Source organism: Hipposideros armiger, unplaced genomic scaffold (assembly GCF_001890085.2).
Source record: "Hipposideros armiger isolate ML-2016 unplaced genomic scaffold, ASM189008v1 scaffold_104, whole genome shotgun sequence".
In the NCBI taxonomy this organism is placed as follows: domain Eukaryota; kingdom Metazoa; phylum Chordata; class Mammalia; order Chiroptera; family Hipposideridae; genus Hipposideros; species Hipposideros armiger.
Window position 1 is genome coordinate 3,977,596 of NW_017731454.1, and position 27,234 is coordinate 4,004,829.

The 27,234-nt window shown below is 32.9% G+C and overlaps 1 protein-coding gene across 8 annotated transcripts in view; it reads right to left on the reverse strand.

The window, feature by feature from the left end:
* The window catches only part of PRPF40A (pre-mRNA processing factor 40A), a 52,950-nt gene that overhangs the window by 10,446 nt on the left and 15,270 nt on the right, over positions 1-27,234 (reverse strand). For 6 of the 8 annotated variants that reach the window (XM_019646527.1, XM_019646524.1, XM_019646530.1 and 3 more), the window contains 12 exons: positions 26,648-26,661; positions 14,124-14,234; positions 12,400-12,520; positions 12,118-12,171; positions 10,503-10,527; positions 9,448-9,819; positions 8,141-8,249; positions 7,150-7,214; positions 6,613-6,777; positions 4,712-4,820; positions 3,711-3,861; positions 2,559-2,692 (listed from right to left, as the gene is read on the reverse strand). In XM_019646527.1, coding sequence (XP_019502072.1) covers positions 2,559-2,692; positions 3,711-3,861; positions 4,712-4,820; positions 6,613-6,777; positions 7,150-7,214; positions 8,141-8,249; positions 9,448-9,819; positions 10,503-10,527; positions 12,118-12,171; positions 12,400-12,520; positions 14,124-14,234; positions 26,648-26,661 — 1,430 coding nt within the window. The remainder of the gene's footprint in view (positions 1-2,558; positions 2,693-3,710; positions 3,862-4,711; positions 4,821-6,612; positions 6,778-7,149; positions 7,215-8,140; positions 8,250-9,447; positions 9,820-10,502; positions 10,528-12,117; positions 12,172-12,399; positions 12,521-14,123; positions 14,235-26,647; positions 26,662-27,234) is intronic. The other 2 variants (XM_019646531.1, XM_019646525.1) reach the window with 1 other exon arrangement.

The following is a 27,234-nucleotide window of genomic DNA, read 5'->3' on the forward strand; positions in this document are numbered from 1 at the left end:
GCCAAAAGTCACTAAATACCTTCAATACTACACCTAACACTATTCTTTCAGTCTTGTTTCATACTGTTAACATTCGCTACTTTGGGTGGGCTCCGCTATCTCAACGGTTTCTCAAAGAATCATTTTAAAGACTGGAAAAAACCATAGATTACTGGGATCCATCCCCAGATTTTGAATCAGTAGGTCTAGTTTGGGGTGTGAGAATATGCATTTCTGTAACTTCCCAGGTAATACTGATACTATGTATCTGAATACCATACTTTGAGGACCACTGCTGGATCCTAAATAAACTCCATCTTGACTTCTGAGACACTACACATTCACCCGTTCTCCATTAAAGCCCCTGATCAATCCTTTCTACTCTTGATATGATTCCAAATGCCAGTTTTAAGAGTTAAAAAGAAAAAAATCATACATTCCTTGTCATAGATGAGACAATTATTATTACATGACTGGCAAATGAGTATTCAATAAAATGACAGCCACCAACATAACCATTATTACTGAGAACATTCTTTCCATCCATATCTTTTATTCTAAATGTCAATCTTCTAATTTATTTTACTGGCATTCTAAACATACCCTTTGGACAGGTAACGTAGTAACACAGGAAAATTACTGAACTGAATATCTAAAGCAAAATCAATATAACACGCTAACACCAGTAATATCAATAGTAATCAGAATCCACGCCAGATGCATACCAATCTGTTTAGGCTTAGCTAGAAGACTCATGTGGCCTTTTCATTACGATTTCTCCTACACATTCTCCATTCTATTTTCTGTGACCCAGATTTCCTTATTTTTACTATATTATTATTTTATTACATAGGTCTCCTTATTTTAAACTATTCCAAAACCTTCATTAAGAGATATTCAAGCTCAATGGCTGCAGCAGAGTATCAACTGACCTCCTAAAAATCTGTCCTCCCCTTCTTCTTAGGCACATGGCTGCTTAGTTAAAATCTAGGTTTTCTACCCTCCTTTCCAGCTACTATGCCATATGACTAAATTCTCAGCAACTGAATATTAAAGAGGCATGCAGAACTTCTACATCATTGGACTGAAAAAGAACTGCCCTTTCAACTTCTTCCAAACTGAAATGAGATCATGGGAATAACATATTCCTACATCAGGCAGCAAGGCTAATGACCTAGGGCAACTCTCAAAGTAAGGGCCACACATCACTACCAGCTGGAAACTTATTAGAAATGCAAATTCTCAGAACCCACTCCACACCTACTGAATCAAATTCTGGTGGTGATACTCAAGAACTATGGTTTTAACAATCCTCTCTGAGTGAGTCTCCGGGAAACCACTAAGATAAAGGAAACCCTCAAGAGTATTAAATGTTAAGGTTTTATGGAATAACTTAAATAATGCTATTAACTGTGACTTTTAAGATGGTTAGTGACCTTTGGCATGGTGGTCTGAGTGTTTTTAAAAGCCTGCTGGTTGATTTTGATGCCTAGTAAGTTCTGAGAATCACTACCTGATGGCAATGTGTCCTACCCTAGACCAAACAACTGTTATTTCAAGAAACAAACTTATTTAAGTACTGTACCTTACAGTGTTTAACTGAAGAGACCCTGTAATTAAGACTGCATAGATTCAAATTCTGGCTCCACTATTCAGTAGTTGAATTTGAATATGTCACTTCCCCATCTCCCAGACCATTTCCTTATCTACATAAATGGACATTGAAATAGTACCTACTCTTATAAGGCTGTCATAAAAATTAAGAGATTTAAATTTAAAATGTATAAGCAGTAAGCAATGAATGCTTACTGCTATTATAATCATCTTCACTGAAATGGACAATCTGGTGAAATATAAAATGCAAAAAGATTCATTGGTCCATGATATTCTCCATTACTGAGAGAATAAAAGCAGTACTTGGAGGTGAAAATGAGACACTAGCCTATATAAAGGGTATGTAATTTCAGATCCTATGTATAGCGTTTTACAATCATGGCCCATGCCCCAAACTATACTACAACATTCCCTATCATTCTCTAGAACCTAAAAACCAACTAGTACTAATGACTTCATCACACACATTTTGTTTTCAATCTTCCCTCATCCTAGTCCTCCTTCTGAAGTGAAACTCTATCAGTGGGCACCTTAAATACTAAATGTGCTACGGCGTTCTATGTTCCCCTACACCAGGGGTCAACAAACTTTTGAGACGGAAGAGCCAATCCTGTCCCTTGCAACAATTTAAAAATTATTCGAGAGACATAAAACAAATGAAATCACCATTATGTGAATAATATCCTTTAAAGATTTTATAAATGAAACTATGAGTTTTATTTTCAATTTTATTTCAGAGCCACATGTACATATACCCAGAGCCGCATGTGGCTTGCGAACTGCCCTAGACCAAAATGCTGTTCCTTAAGTAGAGTCACAACTAATTATAGAACGTAAGAGTTAAATGTGTGAATACTCCATAAAACCTAAGTTGGTGATCTGTGATCAGGTGTCTCCAAATTATTTACAGTGTTAAGCTCACTAAACATATTATAAAATTAAGTTAGAAAGGAGATTTTTATTACCTGAAAAGATTCTCTATTTTTACGCTGTCGTCTCCTTTCTCTCAGCAAACTCTTCTGTTTTTCTTCTTCTTCTTCCTTTTCTAAAGCCCGAATGTGTTCTTCAAAGCAAATTAATGCATCTTCCTTATCCATGTCTAGTTTTGTTCAGTTAAAAAAAAAATTAAAATGTCAAATATTAGTAAGGAAAGCAGTTTAATTATGTGCATTAACTCCCTGTACATTTCAAATTCACCTTTCCAAAACACTTGTATTTAAAGTCAAATATAACTTGTAATCATCTAACTAGGAAACATTTAAGGAAAATTCCAAAACGATCTCATTAAAAGATACCCTGCATCCGAGGATGAAACAAAGAACATACACATGACACAACTAATGAAAATAAAATTACTATGGTTAAATTTGTCTGCAATATCAGAATTATCCAAAGGGTTTTCAAAGTATAGTAGTCTAGGTTCTATCCCAAACTACCTGAAGCACGGTATTCAGAGGGATAATCAAGAAAGCTATAATTTAAAAAGCAACTAAGTGGGGCGGCCGGTTAGCTCAGTTGGTTAGATTGCAGTGCTCATAACACCAAGTTTGCCGGTTCGATCCCCAAAAGGGCCACTGAGTTGTGCCCTCCACAACTAGACTGAAACAATTATTTGACTTGGAGCTGATGGGTCCTGGAAAAACCCCATTATTCCCCAATTAAAAAAAAAAAAAAGCAACTAAGTACGTTAAAAAGACAGAACTCGGGGAAGCTTAATCTAAAATAATGCTAACACCAAATAAATAAATTAATTAATGAATAAAAATAATGCTAATACTTTTTTTTTTTTGCCAATCTTTAAAGTCATTACCTCAAGAAGACAGGGTGAGTAAAATGTGGTAATTAATTTGGTTCTTACCAAGTTACATATAAATAGCAGGCTGACCTATAATAAACATTTCAAGGGTTATCTGATAAAGCTAACTTCAGATTTCTGGAAGAATATTTTTACTCTGAATCACAAAAGTCAATTAGAAAGAAATATCCTATTTGGAAACAAAACACTTTTCCAGAAATGGACAAACAACTGTGTAATATTCAGTTACTGGTTTCATAAAAAAAGAATTCTTTGCTGCGGGACTTTTTAAAACCTTCTGCCCTTTAGTTATTATGCTTACTCTGCAATTCCTCATCTTCTGCAAAAGTTGGATTATCCATCAGATACTGTTGGGCTTCGGACCAAGTAGTAGAGTATGTTACGTTAGCCATGTTGTCAAGTATGTTTTTTAAGGCTTCCCAATTTCTCTTTCGCAACTGCTTTGCTTGCTCCTAAATCAGAAGTATGAATACATGTTTTGAAGGTCAAAGAGAGTATTTTTGAACTGCAACTAGTCAAAGTTTCTTTACATTCTGATGACCAAATTTTAAATGTTACCCATTTACTTTAAATACCAAAATTATTTACTTTTCCACTGCTCCTGCCTAAATGCTTGGCTTGGTACCTACCTTCAACTTTTTTACCTTTCATTCTAAAGCTGCAATCTGAAAAACATGTCTCTCCCCTTTTCCCCAATAAATGTCTCTTCCTGCAACTATGCATTAGAAACATGGTGTAAAATTAAAGTTATTGCAGACAAATCTCAAAATGAGTAAGTGGTAAGGTCTTCAACCACTTCCAGCTACATTCAAATTTTTGTTAGTAATACATTTCTGTAAGTTTCTTAAAGCCTGGATAACATACAACTTGGTGCATAATTAAGTCATGAGTAAAAATGTGTTTTAAAACACTATCCTACAGGTACATTTTAGTGGAAACCATTACACATTACCTCCCTTTTTATAAAAGAATCACAAATAAATGCATTATAAACAAAAACAGTATTTTCTAAACCTAATAAGCTAAAAAGAAAAATTACCTATCTTTCAAAGTAGGCATAAGACAGCCAATTAATGACAACTCAAGTATAGATAAGCCTGTACCTGCTATATCCACGTCAGTACTTATTATTATAGGACCTATCCATTTTTAAACCTACCTTCTCATAAACAGATCTGCTGCACCACATAAAAACTGGACAACCAACAAAAATGAACATGTTATAAAGTTACTCCAAATCAGAATAAAGAAACATCTTATTTTATCTATAAACACCAATAACTAAGAGTGAATAATAAATACCTTTTCTTTTTTTGAAAGAAAGAATAAAACATCTTCATAGATTTCAAGACGATCACGTTCCGATATTGCATTCCAGACTTCCAACTCTCCAAACATTTGCTCAGCTTTTCTATTTGTTAAAAAAATTAGATGTTATTCTATATTGGAAAATAAAAATTTTAAACCATTTTAACTTTATACTAAACTAAAAATCATCAAATGAATACTCTTTTCCACTGTAAGTTCACGACTGTATCACAATGGAAAACTTCTGGATAATTAAGTAAAAGAACAAAACAGCTGAAGCCTCCATATCTTCTTATGGAGCGGTTCATTCCAGTTGAGCAATGTTTTGTAGTCAAGACTATTTATTTCTTAGAGTAGCTACAGAGACTACCAAACTGCCCATGGAACTAAATTATAGACTTCAAAAAGCTGTCAGAAATTTAGCTAACACATAATATAGGCATACTTAAAGACATGAAGTCTTTCACTAAAGCTTTTCTGGAATAGTGAGGAAAATAAGGAAGTACATAGAAAAAGTGAACTAAATAGCTTAATGCACAAATGTTAATATTGAATTACCCACAATTTTAAACAATAAGGTACTCTTTTAAAATCAAGAATGATATACAGGGGCCGGCCCGGTGGCACAGTTGGTTAGAGCGCAAGCTCTGAGCAACGGGGTCGCCAGTTCGATTCTCACATGGGCCAGTGAGCTGTGCTGGAGCTGCTAACAGGCAGCCGAATGGCTCAGCTGGTGAAAGCACATGCTCTTAACAACAAGGTTACTGGTTCTATTCTGGCATGGGAATGGTAGGAGGTGGTAGGCCCTCCCCTCCCCCTGCAACTAGATTGAAAACAGCAACTGGACTTGGAGCTGCTGAGCTGCGCCATTCACAACTAAGACTGAAGGACAACAAACTTGACTTGGAGCTGATGGGTCCTGGAAAAACACAATGTTCCCTTCCCCAATAAAATCTTAAAAAAACAAACCCAAAAAACAATGATACACAAATGCCAGTTTTCAAAATGCTATATTTAATGAAAACAGCCTATTTCTACCCAAATACCCAAAATTTCAATTCTTATATTAAGTAGAATCAAGCTTTGATTATTTTTTTTATATTAGTTTCAGGTCAGGTGTACAAAACAATGTAACAATTAGACATTTATACAACTCACAAAGTGATAACCCCCCTTCAAGTCTACTACCCCTCTGACATCATATATAGCTGTTATAATACCATTTACTATATTCCCTATGCTGTACTTTACATCCCGTAACCCTATATGTATTTAATACTCCATAGTATAAATATACCACAATTTCTTTATACAACGTCTATTGATTGGCTGTACCAATCTGCAAACCTATCAACAGTGCACAATGGTTCCGCTTTCTCCACATCCTAGTCAACACTTGTTTATTGATGACAAACTTTGATTATTAAATTAAGCCTCTCGTCCCTTTTTATTCTAGTCCCTTGTTAATAACTCAATGACTCTCTAAGTCAGCGGTTCTCAACCTGTGGGTCGCGACCCCTTTGGGGGTTGAACAACCCTTTCACAGGGGTCGCCTAAGACCATAGGAAAACAAAAAGATATTTACATTATGATTCATAACAGTAGCAAAATTACAGTTATAGAGTAGCAACGAAAATAATTTTATGGTTGGGTATCACCACAACATGAGCAACTGTATTAAGGGGTCGCGGCATTAGGAAGGTTGAGAACTGCTGCTCTAAGTTAAATTTCACATTTAACTACTGATTTATCATGTATGTACCTAATGAAACTGCCATGTTCACAATCATCTATTTTTATTTAATAAGCATCTACTTTGGATTAGTTACCACGCCTGGCAAAAAGTCTGACAAACAGTGCAGTAAACATACACCATGCATCACTAAAAATCTTACTTGTATCTGGTTGTGGAAGTCATTTTCTCATGATTTTCAAGAAAACGCTGAAAGGATTCCTTAGCCTCTTTGTATTTCGATCTTGCTTCTTCTTTTTCTTCTTTCTCTGTCTGGACTTTATAAGCATTAAAAGCCTGCTTTTTTTCACTCAACTTTGCTAAAGCACTAAGTAACAGAAAAGTAACACGTAAGATTAAATGAAGGCAGGATGATCAATTGTTAATGCTTTGAAAAAACAACACAATTGATTTCATTTACAAATTAAGATAATTTCAGTAAGCTATTAAAGAAATGATTACAGACAATAATACCTACTTTCAAAATAATTCTAATTTCATCTGTTAGCAGGGTACTCAAATTGTGTGACAAGCCTTTTGTCTTTTTTCTGGTTCATATCAGACATAAAACAACTCTATTCTTGGTATCCAAAGTAATAGAAAACAATGGAAGTGAGAAGTTATAGTATTTTACACAATTCTAAATTTGCTAGGATTGCTATGTTCAAAGTAAAAAGTAAGTAAAAAATCCAAGTGTTACCTGTATCGTGGATCATTAATGATCATTTTCATAGCTTGCTCCCAAGAAGCGTTAGATGGTACCCGCTGAAAACCATTTAATGAAAAATTTAAATTTCACACAAATATAGTGAGTTATACAACAGGGAACAAAGTATAATACTCACTTCAAACATCAAGCACTTCCCTTTGCAGGAGTTTAAAAAAGGTCTAAAAAAATAATTTCTTATTGAAGCAGGCAAATCTGAATATACCTACAGACTAAAAAGGAAACTTAAAACTGAAATTTAAACAGAGCATGAATACTTCTTAAGACTACTGATTAAAAGAAACATTTTTTATGAATAAAAACCCTCATATCAAATACTGGGGTGAGGGCTGGCTGAGTGGCACGTTGGTTAAGAGTTGGCTTGGGACGCCAGCTCTGAGCTGCAGGGCCCCAGTCGGATCACACATGGGGGCCAGTGATACTGCCCTCTACAGCTGAGATGGTGAACAACAGCTCGACCTGGAGCTGGGCTGCCGTGAGTCTCCAGCAACAGCGTAGGCTGCAGCCCCTGCTGCAGTGGGCTGCCGTGAGCGGCCAGCAGCCAGCGTGAGCAGCTGGTAGCCAGTGTGAGCGGCAGTCCAGAAGCTGGTGACCGATTTGCCTCACCCGGGAAGAGCGCGATGATAATGCCAACATGGGCCAGTGGAGCAACGTCCTCCACAACTAGACTGAAGAACCAAAGGACAGCAACTTGTCTGTTCCCCTCCCCTAATTCCCCAATAAAATCTTAAAAAAAAAAAAAAATACTGGGGTGAAATACACTGCGTAGTATCTTCGTACATAATGTTTTTAAGTCAGTTTCACAAAAATGTTCTTCAAAAACAGAACAAATTTAATTGATTTTCAGTTACAACAGTTTATAAAATTAGTACTTTCAATAAAGGCCTCACAGTAATGATTAAAGAATAACCTCATTTATTAGAAATTTACTATTACGTCATATAAAAATCTGTAATATAAATACCTTTTCTTTCAATAATTCTTTAAATGCTTGCTTTGCCTCCTCCTTTGTATTCCAAGTATAGGTTTTTTTTGCTGGTTGGCTTTCCTCCTCTTCTTTTTTGGGAGTAAAACTAGAGAGAAATTTAAATATGTTATTTATTATTTAAATAAACATTTGCATCACTTAGAAAAATTTAAGTATGTGGTAAAATTTGACAATTTTAGAATTAAGTCTCCTATATGATCCTTCCACATTTACCTAAACATGGAACAAATTATTGTGGAAAAAATATGCAAGTATAAAAGATGTACAAGAACGTTATTCCAAAAAGTCTAAATGTCTATAACTAGAACACTTAAAATTTATGTAAATGTAAATAATAAATTAATATTCTATCATTCAACATGATGGGGTATATGTATCTCTATCAATGTGTCATGTATTTTAAATGCATAGAAAAAGGGCAGAATATAAATAATATGTTAACAATTACTCTTTTATGCCTTCAAATATACCATAGATTTTTTTTTTTTAACTTCTAAACATCTAAAAATTATAAAGCTATTTTCACTTTGAGAAATGTACAGAAGATTTACAAAAAAGGGTAGGGAGATGAAACCAATGTAGTTAAATATTAAGATGGGTGATCATGTTCAAATTTTGACATCATGGTTAACTTTTATTTATGTGGACATCATTCAAGAAGCATAGCTCAAGGTTACTTTTTATAGCAGCATAAAGCATAATAGCTATATGAAATATTACATTACAGGGTACACAAGTACCTGCAAACTGTACACTGAAAGATGCAGCTATTTTGCCTTTTTTAAAAAAATTGTACCAATTTAATCTAATAGTTTTCCTATATCCTTGCTAAGTGTTAGCTTTATTTTTGTCTACTTAATTTTTGCTTGTTTGTTCAATATCAAACTATAGCACACTTCCTTACAATGCAGTGCTAAGCCATATTTGATTTGAGACTGAGGCAAAAGAATATCAATCTTGTCTTTGTTTAAAATTCTGGCATTTTATTATCATAGACTTTTTTCACTGATTTTGTTTTAAAATATTGCACCACAATATGATATATCTTGATTATTGAAGTTTTTGGCACCTCTTTAAATTTGTGCCTCACCATATCCCCAGCTCTGCTTCCTAAAACTTTTGTGGATTAGTTTTACAACAGTTTGATAGCATGATCTTACAAATGATTCATTATCTAAAGACTTATGTTCTGATTCTCAAAATATTAACACTTACTGGCCATTGACTAAACTGGCAATTTCTTGTCTAGTACTGATTTGCAGAAGACAAGCTACTAAACTTACTCAGCTACAGTTTCCTGCTTAGATGTTTCTTCTCCAGCATTACTAGACACTTCAACACTTTGATCCTGAACAGCAGAGGTACTAGTAAGTTGTGCTTGTTCTTCAGTTGAAATTGTTACTGTGTTCTCATTATCTACAACAGTAGCAACAATCGAAGTAACTTCAGGCTCAGGAACAACTGGAACAGTTCCACCCACAGTATTAGAAGCAGAGGTGGAAGCACTGGCATTGGCTGCAGCAGCAGCTGCTGCTGCGGCTGCTGCTGCTGCAACAACAGCAGCTGCTGCTTCTGCAGCAGCCATGGTGCTCATTGTGGTTGGAATTTCTGTTGTAGGAACTGGGGCTGTTGCTGTGGTGCACTCTTCTTGCTTACTACATATTAAAAAAAGAGAAAACTGGTCATTTCATTACCAATAATCACAAAGCCAAATAAAGCTAGTTTTCAATTATACAAATAAATAAGAAGAGAAACTCTTAAATGGGAAAACAGACAGTACTGCCAAACTACTAAGCCATTCAAAAAAATTAAAACCACAGAAAGAAAATGAATTTAGTTAATTTATAGCAAACATTTGTGATAATGTTGATAACATATGATAGGCACTCAGGCAACATTCTGCATTACCAAAAGTCTAATAATTGTTTTCATTTACAAAATGCCCTATCAGATTGCATCATAGCAAAATTTGACCTATATCATACATTTCTTTAAGAATTTTAAATATTATCCATTTCACCCATTAAAAGAAAAACCTGAATAGAGATATATGGATATAATACTTCATTCATTCTCAAATCAACTGAAAACAAATTTTGGACTTGACTATAACATAATCTTAACTTGTAAATGATGCATCCCAAATTTAAATAATCACTGTCTAGAAAAGCATCATTTCTGTACCTTGAGTAAATATCCCGCTTCCCGCCATCAAGCCCTCCAAAGACACCAAACCATCAGGCCTAACATGTTAAATACTATTTATGTAGACAATTAAAACAAGAATATTTAGGAGATATCAAATTTGTAAAAGGTATAGATGTGTAAAATTGCTTACCTGCTTTCTTCAGCTTTGATCATTGCTATTAAAGAGAAAAAAGAAGTTATGTACTACAGTTTTTAAATATAATCACTGAAAACAAAATTTAAAAGGAGATAAAGAAGTTTCATATAGTAAGATTTAATTTATCATCCCAAAAAAAGAAAAAAAGAAAATCAATACTTTTACAGAGCAAATGCTTGCTCTAAAGTTCCAGGGCAGCAATTAAAGAATGAAAACAAATTTAAATCATTTTTAGGAAAGCATCTCCCCATATTGTTGCTTTCCCAAAGATTGCTGGCTACTGCAAAAACTCCCTGAAAGTACTTGCATAATTCTGGAATAAAATAGAATTTTCCCCAGAGATAAAACTATTTTTCAAGTCATTAAATTCAAAACAGGATCAAATACATATTTTGAAATTCCAGCACCTACATACTAGCATTGACAGGTAGATAAATAGTTATGCACACACCAACTATTTGTAGTAGGGTTATATCAGAAATGAGCTTGATATAGGCCTTTACATGAATAAACTGGGAATCTACCTATCTATAACATTAGCCAATGCTAGTACAGAAATTTAAATTCAGCGTTAAAGATCTGCAATCAATATTTCAGCTTTCATTCTAGTTAAAGTAAATTTTTCTTTAGGGGAAACAAATATATCTTATTCGGAATCATCAGGGAATGAGGTGCTCCATGTAAGTGCTAATATAAGCGCTTAACTCTATGAAAATAGTTTAAAAACAATCATTTCTGAAAATCTGTTTAGGATGGCTGATAAAACACACTAAAGGGGTTTATTGTTATTAATATATATTACATATTTTTTGGATACAAATGATGATCTAATTACAGTGATGACCTAAATTAATGAGGTGACACGGGGACAAGTAAATAGACTTAAGACCACAGTGCCTTTAATGTTTTATTCTCTTTCCTGTCAGATGTCATTCTACATTGCAGACTACTTTATTAGCTCCGCTCTCCTACAAATCTGTAGCTTTTGACCTTGATGTAGTTTACAATACCCGATTCTATGAGAAGTCAAAGTAAAGGAACTAAATTCTCAATTCTTACTCATCAGCTTTGCTATTTTAAGTCCTGGGTTTCATATTAGGTAGTATTTCTAGATTTTAAGGGGTATTTTGAATAGTTGAGAATGTTTAAAATTCCTCCCTTTGTAAGGGAGGCATGACATCTTGCTTACCTTAATTCTCCAATAACAAACATAAGCATTAGTTTGCAATATTGTGCTAATATAAAAATCAGCATTAAATATATAAGTTTTACAATATATTAAAATTTAAACTAATAGGGATTCAAGGTTCTCTGTGATCTGCTAAATGGAGTCAATCACATTCCATGTATGCACCAACATCCACAGCTATATTTATAAATATTGTACATGATGTCCTTGTTCAATTTGAAATGTTAAATAATTTTAAAAACTCAGATTACAACTTGAAAAGCTACAAGCTCATTTATAATATAACCCTTAAGTGAAAGCAATTCTTTGAATTAGAGATTTCTCACTGCAGATTTTATCCAATCGTGGTTAGTGAACATTAGTGACATACTATAAAAAATGTTAAATAATGACAGAAAATGAATTATCAAAGCAGCTCACCATGCAGGTTTGATTTTGTAATAAGACTTCCAGCAACAATGGTATTCTGGTATCCTAGTTTCAGTGGAATCAAATCAAATAAAAATCTATTTAAAATCTATAGAACTGAGATCTAGAGCAACAAGAAAATAAGAACCCATAAAACTGTTACACCATTTAAAATGTTCAAATATTTAATTAAAATAAGGCCTTTGAACAATCCTATTTAGTCAAGATTGCTTCAGTGTGAAAGACATATGCATGTATAAAATTAATATTAAGAATTATTATTTTATTTTTTACCTTCAAGATCCTCAAGTTCTTTAGGTTTGGCCCAGCGGGATTCTTTTGTTTGAGAATTATAATAGTAAGGCTTTCCAGAGTCAGATTTGTACTCTTTCCAGGGGCATTTAGATAAAAGTTGCTGGAGAAAAATAAAAACCTTTAGTTAATAGTAATATACTGGGGGAGCAAAAAAAATGTATACATGACTTGATGGTATTAATCTTTTGTTATCGGTATATATTGAGTATTAAAATTTTAATAATTGTTTTCCTTTAAGTGTGTATATATATTTTTTGGCACCCTCTGTATTTACTATCACTCATCATTCACATCACTATTTTTACTAGATTTTATCAACCTATACAATTATAAAGCTTGTGTGATGATAGTATAAGAAAGCTGCCAATTACAACATACTTAACAGTGGTGTTAAGATTTGAAAATATTATTTAAACTTTACAATACTGTAACATTTACACTGTTATTCTAAATTTACACTGTTACTTAGAGAAAGTAACTTCTTCAAGATAATATGCCTATTAAGAGGCAGAGGCAAGACTGAAAACCAGGTCAATCTGAATCTCAAATCCTATGTGCTCTTGCCATTCATAACCCCCATCACCAGTAAAAATTACCATCCGCACTTTACAAACAGGCTTTTCAAATATTAATACAAGTAGGAAAAACATAAAATTTGGGAAAAAGCAACACAGTTTAGTCATGTTTAGATTTCAGCTTCATAATAAATTATTACAAATCTATGTGAATTACCTTATATAAGGAAACAATGTAAGTATGATATACTTAAAACCTAATATATAAAACTGGTTAGGGTGGCATGAGAATGTTACTGGAACCTCAAATCCAGACAGTGTCTTGGGCAAAATAGATAAGTGATAAATATCACTATGTTAATATTGGGATAAATAAAAAAATATAATTATCTATAAAAAAATATTGGGATAAATAAAAATATTGGGATAAATTAAATAATAAAATAAAAAATATTAGTATGCTGGCTGGAAAATACTTTTAATTAAGAGGGAAAAACAAAAGATATGTTACCAACCAGGAAATATCTTTAGTATAGCTTGAAATACCAGATCAACTTTTACTTAGGACTCCAGGGTTCCTCACATGCACTACTGCTTACTAAGTTTATTCCTTCAATTTTACTTCCTTATCTGTATATTTTGAATGGTAAAATTTGCATTATAAAATGAAAAATACATACTTCTGGGAAGGCATTTTCCAAAGAGATAGGCAATTTCCCATTCTAAGAAAGGAGTATTTGTAATTTAATTTCATCTCCATTAATAACCCCATTCAGAAATTTTAAGAACTCAGTAGCTAAGACATATATGAAATCATCCAGCTTTGCTATTAAGAGGAAAACAATTTGAAATGTGAATTTGAAAAATAAAGGGTACTCAGAGAGACAGTCCCTTTTTTTCTTCCAAATTATTTTTTAAATCACATTTCTTAATTTGATGCCACCCAACAAGGGTTCCTGAGCAGGGGCAAATATCAGTAAATAAAATTGGTCTGTTCAAAAAATGGAATGAGTTTTCTCTTTTTACCGATTGGTGAGATTTTATTAACCATTTACTACTCTGAATGCCTTTCTGGGATATAAGCAGTACTATCTGGATAGTCACACACTCAGGAAATCCTTAAAAAATAAAAATTAAAAAGACCCAGTATACTTAACAATCCCTAATTTCCAGCCCTCAAACTTTTACCTCAGCAGGTGTTTTAAGATCATCTGGTTTCTCCCAAGTAGACTGTTTTGTTTCAGTATTATAGTAGTAAGTCCTTCCATCAGGTGATTTATGTTCAGTCCACATTGACTTCTAAAGAAAAAAAAATTAGAAAAACAGTTAAATTACTTAATAGTGCCACTGACATTAGCTGCAAAGTACTATATGAAAAAATTAAAAAGTATAAAATGGACACACTTTTGACAGTTTACATCATTAAGAATAATTCATCAATGCAAGTAGGGAGATCACTGAAAATCAGACTGTAAATGTACTTAAAAAGCAGCCTAGATCAATTCGGGTTTTAGGATCTGTCTACAGACAGTCTCAGAATTGTAAGGATATGACTGTTCTCCTAAGAACAGTAGCTTTGTAACTTAAGCACATAAGACAACCTCTCAGCAACACAAATCTAAGCCTTATGGGTAAAAGAGAATACATGAACTAGATGCTAATATAGTAGTGGACTGATTCATGGGGGCAACAACCCAAATCCACAGAATATTTACATCTAGTTAGACAAAGCTCTAAACTGACATGCTGTAAAGACGCAGCTATCAAAATTAGAAAGGATGGTTCTGGATGACAATCAGAATAATCAACAAGGTGAAATTTAACAGGGATAAAATGTTAATCCATATGCCTCAACACAAGAAGGGGAGATAAAGTTTCATATATTCTATATCAAACTAGCCTGATATAGAATATAAACCCACTATTGGGGTTCAAAGTACTACTAAGAATCTACTAAAAGTTCCTAGTAAAACCTCAGGTTTCAATAGACATTAAGCCTCAAAGGTTTGTTAAGTTTTACAAGGTTACCACACACACACAAACACACACACATGTACGTATACACACACACGCGCTTTCACACACACATGCACACACACAATAATAAAGGGGACAGGAGGAAACTTTGAGAGGTGATAAATACCCGTGACTTGATGGTGGTGATAGTTTCATAGGTGTATGTATACTTAGTCCCAAAACAATCCACCTGTACACGTTAAATATGTACAGTTTTTTATACGTCAATCATACCTTAATAAAGTGGTTTTTAAAAAGTAGTTTTACAAGGAATCATGAATGAATGAATGACTTGATGAGATCAAAGGTACTAAGTCCAGTTCTGGCAGATTTTTCAGAAGATAACAAGTATGCTTGAAAGAGGGTTATACAGGTGATCTTTACATTTCTTCAAATCTAAGGCAAAACATTACTGTACATACCTCTAAGAAAGAAAAAGTAAAAGCACTGTCAAACTATTACATGCTTTTTATTACATGACACAGATTTTAAGTTAAACTTTTTTTTGAAAGGATTTATTTTTGCTTAGACATTGGTTTTATGACATTTTTGTGAATATATAAAAAGGAAAAAAAGGCAAATAAAATAGTTCAGCTATTTCTTCCTTTTTTTTTTATTTATTAGCTAAGCCATCCTGCCACCTGTTGGCATCTCAGTTTGGGCTGGGAATTGAACCTGCGACCCTGTTGCTCAGAGCTCGCACTCTTGAGCGAGCTCTTAACCAACTGAGCCACTCGGTCGGCCCTTTCAGCACCTTTAAAAAAAAATTTTTTTTATTAGAGTTCAGCTATTTCTTAAACTTCACACCGAGACCACTTTCTGTATCAAAGTTGCTGATGTCCATTATATTTCACACAACACTTTTTGTGGCACCAAGAATACTGGTAATGCAATATTTAAAAAGAAAACAAAGTAACTAAAAACCACTGCTACTGGTTCTTAATTTTCTTCTGTATTTATTTAATGCTGACCAACCTTTCCTTCTTCCTTATCAACTTTATTAAATATAGCGAACCTACTTTTGATATCTGCTTTGGGAATGTAGATACATGTGATTCACTGCATTTCCTACTCTTTCACCATAATCATTTTATTCTTAGCTGATAAAAGAGTGCTGTGCAATTATTTCTAGGATTTTCTTCTAAACCACTGACATTCATTCTTCTGCTGTTGGCACTTTTGTTGTTCAATCATGCACAACTAGCCATAACTGGTGACTGGAGAATAGAGATCATAAAACACCATGAATTAGAGAATGCATCCCAATTTTAGTCATGTTAAATAGTAAAAATAATATGCTCATTGAAAACTAGCTAATTTAAGGAAAATTTGCAAAATGTGGGAATGAAGAATAAGAAAGGATGACTTAAGGACATAAATCGATGTGATTTTTAACAAAGGCAGATGAAGTAAGATGATTTTTAAAAAATATTTTTCAATTACAGTTGACATACAATATTATATGTAAGATGACTATCTTCTATAACTTTTGAGAAGAGAACTAGAGTTAATGTAAAGGAATTATAACCATTAGAAAGAACTTGATAAAATTTGATAACAAAATGATTGGCCCTTTCTATAGATTAAGTCATTTGGATACTAAAGAATGATTTCAGAATGATGTAGCAGGACATTTACATAGTTCCAAAGATGTATGAAATTCTTTAACTTGTCCTAGCACAATGTACAAGGTATGAAAACCACAATCTCTCTGGAGCAAACATTAAATAATTGCTGGAAAATACTCAGCTTGCTGTTTTCACCTATTTTAACATCTTCTAATCAAAAGGTGATGCAATTAGAGACATATACAAAAACTTCAACTATATAAGTAACGCTCTGTTTCATAAATTAAATGGTGTTTGGATAAAGAGGTTTGTATTTTTTATTTTTTTTAGAACTTGGGGGCCGGCTGAGTGGCGCGTTGGTTAAGAGTTGGCTTGGGACGCCAACTCTGAGCAGCAGGGCCCCGGTTCAGATCTCCCATGAGGGCAAGTGATGCTGTGCCCTCTTACAGCTAAGATGGTGAACAACAGCTCAACCTGGAGCTGGGTTGCCATGAGTCCACGGCGATGGCGTAGGCTGCAGTGGAGCTGCAGTGGGCTCCCATAAGCTACTGTGAGCAGCCGGCAGCTGGCATGAGCTGCCAAGAGCCGCCGTAAGCGGCCGTCCAATGGTCGGCGAGTGACTGCCTCACCCGGGAAGAGTGCAATGACAATACCAACATGGGCCAGTGAAGCGACGTCCTCCACAACTAGACTGAAGAACAAAAGGACAGCAACTTGTCTGTCCCCTCTCCCCGATTCCCCAACGCTGTTCCCTTCCCCTAATTTCCCAATAAAATCTTAAAAAAAAAAAAAGAAATGAACTCGGTAGCTTCTCAGGATTGCACTATCTAAAGAGAAATCTATTATAAGTTCCAAAATTGTATTTAAACTTCCCAAGTCACATCTGCTAAAGGGCATCAAGGAAAGAAGTTGTTTACCAGAAATAAACTTATGAGATGATGGAATGAAACAAAGGGACAAGGTACACTGGACCCAATAATGGGGAGAAAGAAAAGTACACAAACCAGCAAAACAAATAGTAAGCAATTTAGTATTCACTATCTATTACTTTATTTGAGTTTTACAACTACACTACAAAACAGGTATGACCACTACCCCATTTTACAAATAAGAAAACCAAGCCTTAGGAGTGTTAATAACTTGTTCCAAGTGATTCAGGAAATAAATGATCAAACTAAAACAACTCAGTTATATCTGCCTCTTAAATACCACATTTTACTCAAGCCAAAATACTGTTTAAGCTTGCTGTATTCAGGGACAGTCTCATTATCAATAAGGACAGATACATTCCCAATCAACTACTGAATATTAAGCCCTGTGCTAATTGCTTTGCATCAATTATCAGTTAATTCTTTGAATTCATTATAATACTGTCCCAGCCCAAACTAAGGTCCTATTAAGGAAAGAGCAAAGCTCCAACTCTTTGCATCAAAAGAAACAATCAATCATTTCAGACAGTAATATAAATTCTGTACTAATGCCAAATTCACTTATAGAAGTCAATTTTGGAGAAAAATGATTTGCCTGATAGTTTTTTTTTAATCATTTTCCTTAAAATGATCTAATCTGCAACTTAAAGTAAAACTATAATTTATTTTGGTTTTAGTCAAAACTAATACTTTAGGGCCGGCTGAGTGGCTCAGTTGGTTAAGAGCTCGCTCAAGAGTTTGAGCTCTGAGCAACAGCAGTTCGAGTCCCGGCCGGAGCTGAGCAGCCGCTGAGCTGCCAACAGGTAGCAGGATGGCTCAGCTAAAAAAACAAAAACAAAACTAATACTTTAAAATAAAAATTTTAAACCAAATATATCTGAATATTCAATATAAGATGAAGAATGGCATAAAACATTAATGGATATATCAACAACAACAGGAAAGTTATCTTCATAAGACAAAATATGACTTATATGGCAAGCAGTTATTATTACTGATAGTCTATTGATAAAACTTACTTTCTTACAAAATTATTTTTTTAAATACAAGACCTTTCCAGGGCAATAAACAAAAGCTGCCATCAAACACTTAGTCTGCCCTTGCAAAATTGGGGGAACCTATCAAAGACTTACATGTATATTTTGAATGGGCCAAAGTCAGGAAAAATTACTTTTATCTTTAAGTTTAGTGGCTTTGAGGCCTTGCAGAAGTTGTTACAATATTCCTTACACTGAATCTTTAGTATTGCTCTGAACTTTTGTCACAGATGACACTATTCCCCAAATTATTTTATTACTGACAGTTACTGTACTAATAAAATACTGCTGACATAAATGGCAGTTCTGGGTAATCAATCAAGTTAACATATTTGCAAATGATAAACTAGGAATCTATATTTGCAAAATAAGGCATTAAAATCATTATCCTTAATAAAGAAAAATCTACTACAATCAATAAGACAATCTAATGGAAAAATCAGCATGGCTATTTACAACTCAGTATAGATAATATAATTAGATGTCCAACTTAATTAGTAAATCAAGGAAGCATTCATTAAAATGAAACTTTTTGCTCATCAAATAAATGACAAAGACGATTAGTACACAATGGTAAAGGGTGTAAAGAAAAGGGCAGTCTCATGATAGTATTGGGAATTATATTAGTATTATTTTTCTGAAGGGCGATTTAGTAGTTCTTATCAAAATTAAAAATGCAAACATCTCTTGATCCTGAAATTTTACTCCACAAAATCCCACTTATAGACTGGAAAAGATGTACAAGGATGCTGTCAACAGGACTACTTGTAATTGTAAATAGAGATAATTCAATATCTACCCATAGGAAAACAGTTCAATTATGGTGCATTCATATTATAGATGTATCTTATGCAATCTATTTGTAACATGATGAAAATGTCTAAGATGCAGTGTTAAATAAAAAGAGTAAGACACTGTAACAAAAAACGTAGTGGCAAAATATATATACAGAAAATATTTTAAAGGCAAAAAACTGGGCATAAGAAAAAATGCACGTATATATACCAGGGGTGCCAAAAAAATGTATACACATGACTTGTATCATCTTTTGTTATTGGTATATACTGAATATTACCATTTTAATAGCTTTTTCCTTTCTTCAAATATGATTACATTTCTTGGCAACCTCTATATAATTATTAATAATTATTGAATAAATTCAATAATGATATGTAATAGACACATGTTTATATCCAAATATTTTTTACAATGTATAAGGCTCAACTGAATGAAACTCGAAGAGAAAAAAATGACTAACTCTAAACACTCAATAAGTAGAAAGATCCCCTCAGTACTCTAAGGAAAATAAAAGCCAAATTATAAGATTAGAATTGAGAAAGAACATAAGACAGACAAAGAACAGATTTACAACCAATTTCAAAATATAGAAGAAATTATTTCCTCGCAAATTACCAAAATTCAACCCAGAAGAAACACATCACACTTGACTAAGCCAATTGCCACAGAAGCAAATGAAAGATACCCAGCCTGATGATTTCACAGATTATATAACCTTTCAAGAACACAAAATTACAATATAATTTCTGATCATAGAGAAAGATGAAAAGTTCTTTATAGTAACAAAACTCAACAGAAAGGTGTCCAAAACGAAAAGCAGGCAATGCTACTTATTAATATAAATGTAACAATTTAAATAAAGTATTAGCCAAGAGAATCATGCAATATATACACTTTGACCAAGTAGAATTCATTGTAGAAGTGTTAACAGTGGCTCAATACCAGGAAATCTATTGATATAAATTATTTCTACTAACAAAATGAAAAAAGAAAACATGCAATCACACTAATAGACTTGATATGATCAAACCACACCATGAAAATTGTGAAAATACACAAGTATTTAAAAAAATTTGTTTTAAATTCTCAAATAATAAAAAGTAGCTAAATGATAAAGGGTAATTTATCAAACACCAATAAAAATCATTCTAAAGCCACGTTCATTAAAATCATGACCAAAACATGAGTCTGCAATTACTATAATTCAACAAATACAGCACAGCAATAAAATGAAATGATTGGTATAAATGTTGGGTAAGAGATCAATTCTCTTGCCTTTATGCTAAAGACTAAAATAAAATCTATAAAATAAAAAAAAAAATTAAAAAAAAAACAAAACCCAAAACACCTGATTCTAATTATCCAGGGAATCTGGGAATAATTGCTGGCTCTAAGATAAGTATACAAAAATATCTAAATTGACAATAACTAGCTGGCAATAAAAATAGAAAAAAAATTCTATTCACAATATACAAGTTTTTACAAGGCAAAAAGAAGTAAAAATAGCTATGACAGCTGTTTGTCCCACCTAAACAGAATTTAAAGCAAAAACCATAATGAAAAATAGGGACTTGTAGATTGGTAAATACAACATAAATGACGCTTTAATAAACTGCAAAGAATCAATATCTTATAGACTGTTTTCTGATAATAATGCAAAAAAGTGTACCTCATAAAAAAGTAAGTCACCAAAAGGCACAATTCATGAAATAATTGCTAGGCTGGACTTCATTAAACTAAAAACTTCTCCTCTGCCAAAGACACAGTTAAGAGAATGAGAAGACAAGCCACAAACTGGGAGCAAAAGACACATCTGATAAATGACTGTTATCCAAAATATACAAAGAACTCTTCAAACTTAAGAAAATGAATAACTCAATTAAAAAATGGGCAAAAGATCTGAACAGATACCTAACCAAAGAGGCATAAAGATAGCAAACAAGCATATGAAAAGATGCTCAACATCATACATTACAGATGATGTAACAGGATTTTTAAGGCACTGAAACTATTCTGTATGGTATCATCATGATGGATACATGTCATTATACATTTGTCAGACTCACAGAATGCATACCACCAAGAGTGAACCCTAACTTAAACTGGATTTTGGGTGGTAATGATGTCTCAATGTATGTTCATTGACTAATGGCCCATGTTAATAGTAGAGGAGGCTATATGTGTATGTGGGATAGGGAATATCTGGGAAGAACTCTCCACTTCGTGCTCAATCTTGCTATGAACCTAAAATGGCTCTAAAAAAGTCTATTTAATAATAATAATAAGGAAAAATTCCACATCTGGAAACCAAGAAAAACACAACACTTGACAACCTTTTGATTAAAAAAAAATTTACATTAAGGAAAAATAAAACAAGATTTTGAGAAATGACAATGAAAACCCTGTATGTCAAAACCTGGGCAATAAAGTTAAATCAGTACTAAAAAACAAGGATGTCTAAAAACTAGTGAGCTAAGCACTGACCCTAGAAAAAAAGCAACAGAGTAACCAAGAAGGAAATTGCAGAAATAAATTTACGAAGTACACCTCCTCATCCCAAAAAACAAAATAAGATGGCTCTTATGATTTTCTAACAATATGCTAAACGATTAAACCTCAACAAAATAGTTCAGTATCTGGGAAAGCCGAAATTATTAGAAGAAATTTAAAATGGGACTAGCTCAAGCATAACTACTAAAGAAATTGAAACATTAATGCAAAACCTCTATTCTCAAAAAGTGTTAGGTGCAGTCAATTTTTAGTTGCATTCTATCAAGCTGTTAAGAAGTTACTCATTGATACAAGTTGTTCTAGGACCAGAAAGGGGTTACTGTCCAGACACAAATAACCTAAATAAGATATTAGCAAACTGAATTCTGAAGGAATTAAACACATGTGTGCACATATACACACCCTAAACACACATAATGGGTAACTAGGGTTCATCTTAGTAATATAAAGACGGGTTAATGTCAGAAAATTTATCTCTGCACTTTCACATTAACAGACTAGAGAACAAATGTCATATGATCATCTTAGTTAATACAGAAAAGAGCACTGGAGAACGTTCAAAATACGTAGGTATTGAACTTTACCAGCAAACCAGAAATCGAAGAAAGCTTGAACTTAATACAAGTTATATACTAAAGCTATATAGTAAACACCATATTTAATGAAGACATTTTATAAATATTCCCTTCAAGAGAGGAAACAACACAAAGATGTCAGCTTATTACTGCTACTGCTCACCATAACACTAGAGGTTCTGGCTTACACAATAAAAGTAGAAACAGATATGAGGATTAGAAGAAAAGGAGCCAAAATTGTCATTATTTGAGGATGACAGTATAATATACACAGAAAATCCACTAAGCAAACCTACTGGATAAATACATGTAAAAATGACCAATATAAAGTATAACAGAAAGATTCAAAATAGCACATCTTACATACTAATATTTTGCCGTGTATAATGCGCACCCACGGTTTTGGCCCAATCTTCCAAGGAAAAAATCTTTCGTTTTAATTTTTTAATTCAAATTGTTATTTGTTTACATTTAGGTACTTGTTTTTTGTATTATAAAGGAATTTTAGCATTTGTTTTTTAACATATTATGGTAGAAAAAAATTTGTGTTAACAAATAATTACAATACACAAGAACAGATACGAGGTACAAGAAATTTTATGTCCCGGTAGCAAATTCACGATACCTACGCATCACAGAAAGCCAAGAACCAGTCATCATTGCAAGTTAGTTGTAAGTTCAACAAAACCAATTACCATATTTCAGGGTATTATTTTGCATACGGATATCATTATTGATTTATAGAATTACACTTTTAACTCATAAGCATAAATAGAAGAATTAAAAACATTTATATGGATATGGAATTAGTATTACCCATGTATAATGCGCATCCTTATTTTTCCCTCACAAATTTGGGCAAAAAAAGTGTGCATTATACATGGCAAAATACGGTAATATCTATAAACTAATGGAATGAAAGATGTATAAGCCTTTAAAGGAGAAAATTAAAAACTCTATTATAGAACAGACACAAAAGAAGACCTGACTACCATGTTCACTGATACGATGATTTAATATAAGTATGTCCTCATGATCCATGAATTTAATGCCAATCCACTTAAAACACCAAAAATATTTTTTTGGATAACCTGACAAACTGATTTAAAAATTATGCAAAAGGTATGGTGCAGGCAGTCAGTATTTAAGGGAAATTCTAAGCCAGCTCCTAATACATTTATCATCTGATATGAAAATCTTTGTTATTATACATAACAGAGAAAGATATGCTTGAAGTAGTTTCAAAATAGCAAAACTTTCCCGGTAAACTAGTGGCAAGATTCAGTGCAAACCCAAACTAAAATTAAATGGACTAATGATTAGCTGATACCATGATTAGCTGGCTTTTTCCTGGCCAAATTTTCTTCCTCCCTCACTCCCTTCCTTCCTTCTGCCCCTCTTTCTTTCTTTCCTTTTTTCTTTTATCTATTTCTATATCTATATCATCATCTATCTGTCTATGCATAAGAGTTCGTATATAAAAAATCTGGAGAATCTTTTATTTGGAAAGATGTTTACAATTAACTATAAGCCCATGCATAGCTTTTTGAAATATAAGTGGGTTATAAATATTTTTATGACCTTACAATAATATATTCCAGTATTTCAGTCTCAGTTACAGATAGAAAACCTGAAGGACAAAACTACTAATGTTTACTAATATATTTATCCTTATTAATACATTCATTAAAAAAAAAGAAAAAAGATACGGTACAGGAAAACAGAGACCAATAAAAACATTCAGGTCATTTTTTTTTTTTAAGGGAAAAACAGTTAAGTCACAGAATAAGATATAGTACAATGCCATTTATAGAAAAGAAAATTCATTATATATAGAAAACCCTAAAGACTGCAACAAAAAATGTTCAATTTAGTTAAGTTGCAGGATACAAAATCAATATACAGAAACAGTTGCATTTCTATACACCAACAATGAACTACCAGAGAAATCAAGACGACAATGTCATTTACAATTGCATAAACACACACACACACACACACACACACACACACACAATGGAATACTATTCAGTCATAAAAAAGAATGAAGCCTTGCCATTTGTGAAAATATGGATGGACCCTGAGGGCATTATGTTAAGTAAAATACTTGTTTTCTCAGAGAAAGGAAAATATTATGATTTCACTTATATGTAAAATCTAAACAAAGCCAACAAAAATGCTCATAGATATAGAGAACAGATTGGTGGCCGCCAGAAGGGAGTGGTGAGGAGTGGATGGAATGGGTGAAGGAAGTCGAAAGGTACACAATTTCAGCTATAAAATAAGTCACGAGAATATAATGTGCAGCATGATGACCACAGTTAATAATACAGTATTGAATACTTGCAAGTTGTTGAGAGAATAAATCTTAAAAGTGCTCATCACAATAAAAAAATTTTTTTTTAATAATTTGTATGGTAATGGATGTTAGCTAACTTACTGTGGTGATCATTTCACAATATATACAAATACTGACTCATGCTGTATACCTGAAACTAATATAATGTTTCATGTCAATTATATCTCAATTCAAAAAATAAAATACAATAAAGATGAAGAACTTGAAAGAAAAAAAAAACAACACACATAAAAGCTACACAAAAAATTTCTTCAGTTTTTCCCAAAACACAAATATCTTAGGACATATATCCAAGTGAGCACCTCTTGAGGAGGGTAGGTGGGAATGAAGATGGAGAATAAAAGAAAAAAATGTGAGGGACCCTCCATGGATCAGTAATAATGAACATAATTTGAACACAAATCACTCAAATTTGTGTACCTGAAATCTAAAAAGAGAGAATAAAACAACAGCAAGTTTTCAAACAAATATACAATATTTGAAAGTATGAAAGCTGAACAGAAAGTATGAAAGTCAATCCTCCGAAAATTGAAATGAATTAAATATAATCCCAGATAAAAACACAGTTTTGTCTTTTGAGTGTGCCTTGGGTGTGCATTTATCGATTTCTTTGGGGGGGGGGTGACAGGGGAATTCATATGCTAATATCTGAAAATAGCTAAGGGAATAATGAAAAAAAGAAACCACGAAGACTTGCCTTATTAAATGTTAAAGCTACTTAAATCAGAAAAAGTATAATATTGGATTAGAAATAGACAAATGGAAATAGTGGAAAAGAAAACCTAGAAATAAATGCCAAAAATGTATTTGAATTAACTAAGACAAAAAAAAAATAGACAACTGACACAACCAAAATATTAATGGTTGTGGTTTCCTTAAGGTGGGAAAACTTAGGGTGAAATATACTTTCTTCTTTTTATGTCTCCTTCATTTTCTTATCAGAGAGTCCATTATTCAAATAAGAAAAAATGAAACTATCAGTAGTCGAAAATAAAACAGGTACTTATAATGTAAGAATACCAAATGGATATTTTATAACCATTCAACTTTTAAAGCAAAAGAGAAAAGTTTAAAATATTTATATACAGTTCACAATTTAAAGTCTTTAACCCCCAAATTTAAAATATTAACATATTTGCAATCAATTCACAGCTTTCTTCATTTTCCTCAGCCATAATATGGGGTAACAATTATCTCAGGACTGTTGTTTTGACCAAATGAGATAATACATATAAACTCTTACCATTGATCCTTAATAAAACAAATTAAAAAACCTTGAGGCTAAAGAATGGGGCTATTAAGAAGCAGCATAAAATTGCTATCTTTAAGTGAGGACTTAGGCTTACATTATTTTTCCAAAACAACAAACAATGTTTAACAGAATACCTATAGAGGGGCATTCACAAAAAGAACTATCTTAAAATCAAGAAAAATGTGACACAGCAATATACTTCTCTCCTTTCCTAAGGAGAATCAAGCACTCTTGAATATTTTGTCTTTCATCACTGCGTTAAGGAAAGTACAAGCAAAAACGTATTTTAAGCTACTATGTATTACAAAAAGTCTACATTAGGTTTACAGTAATAAACGGGTATATAAATGTTAATATGTAAAAGAATACCTTCTAATGTAAAAGTTAACTGAAAATTATCAGGTTAATTACTGTGTACCTAACAAGCTGTTTTCCTTCTAATTGTGACGGGTAGAATTCAAATCCTTATGAAAACTTATCTGTATCTGATACCCATTTCTCTCAAGTTGGATCAAAATTAGATTTTAAAATAAATCAATTTTTCAAGATTTGGCACAAAAAAGAAAGGAAAAGGGTTCAACTCAGTAGATAATATTTAACATTGAATTAAGTATCAATATAGTAGGCTATAAAGTAGTATAACGAAATATAGTCCAGAGATACTTACTGCACCAGGTGTACCTAAAAAAAAAAAAAAAGAGAGAGAAACAATATTTACAGTGTGATAAGTCATGCTCTTAACAGCTTAAAAATGTTTATTAATACTATTTCTTCTACCTCATCCCATCATATTACACTAAATATCCTAAGACTGTCCCATATGATGTATGTGCTTGCTAGCTTTTTCCCCAAAAATAAAACATTTACAGTGCAATACATATTCAGAAACAAATGGCATTTTGAACTTTCAATCTGCAAATTCCCTTGGAGCTGGTTTGAGAAGTACTGACACTTTTGCTTTTTGTTTCTCTGCTTCTTGCTATTATAGGTGTCTATCTTGACCAATTCCTCCTCCTCTGCAATACTACTGAAGCAGAAAAATGACTTGAACATCTGACCCTATGGCTTTAGATTTCTGGCAACTTCAACTATATAGGTTCCAGACTTGTGCTGTAAATACAGTATCCGTCAGCCACCACACATCCCTGTTTAAATGTACATTTACATTAAGATTAAATAATATTTAAAAGTTGTTTCTCCTTTGCACTAGCCAGATTTCAAGCACTCAATAATTACATTTGGCTACTGTATTCG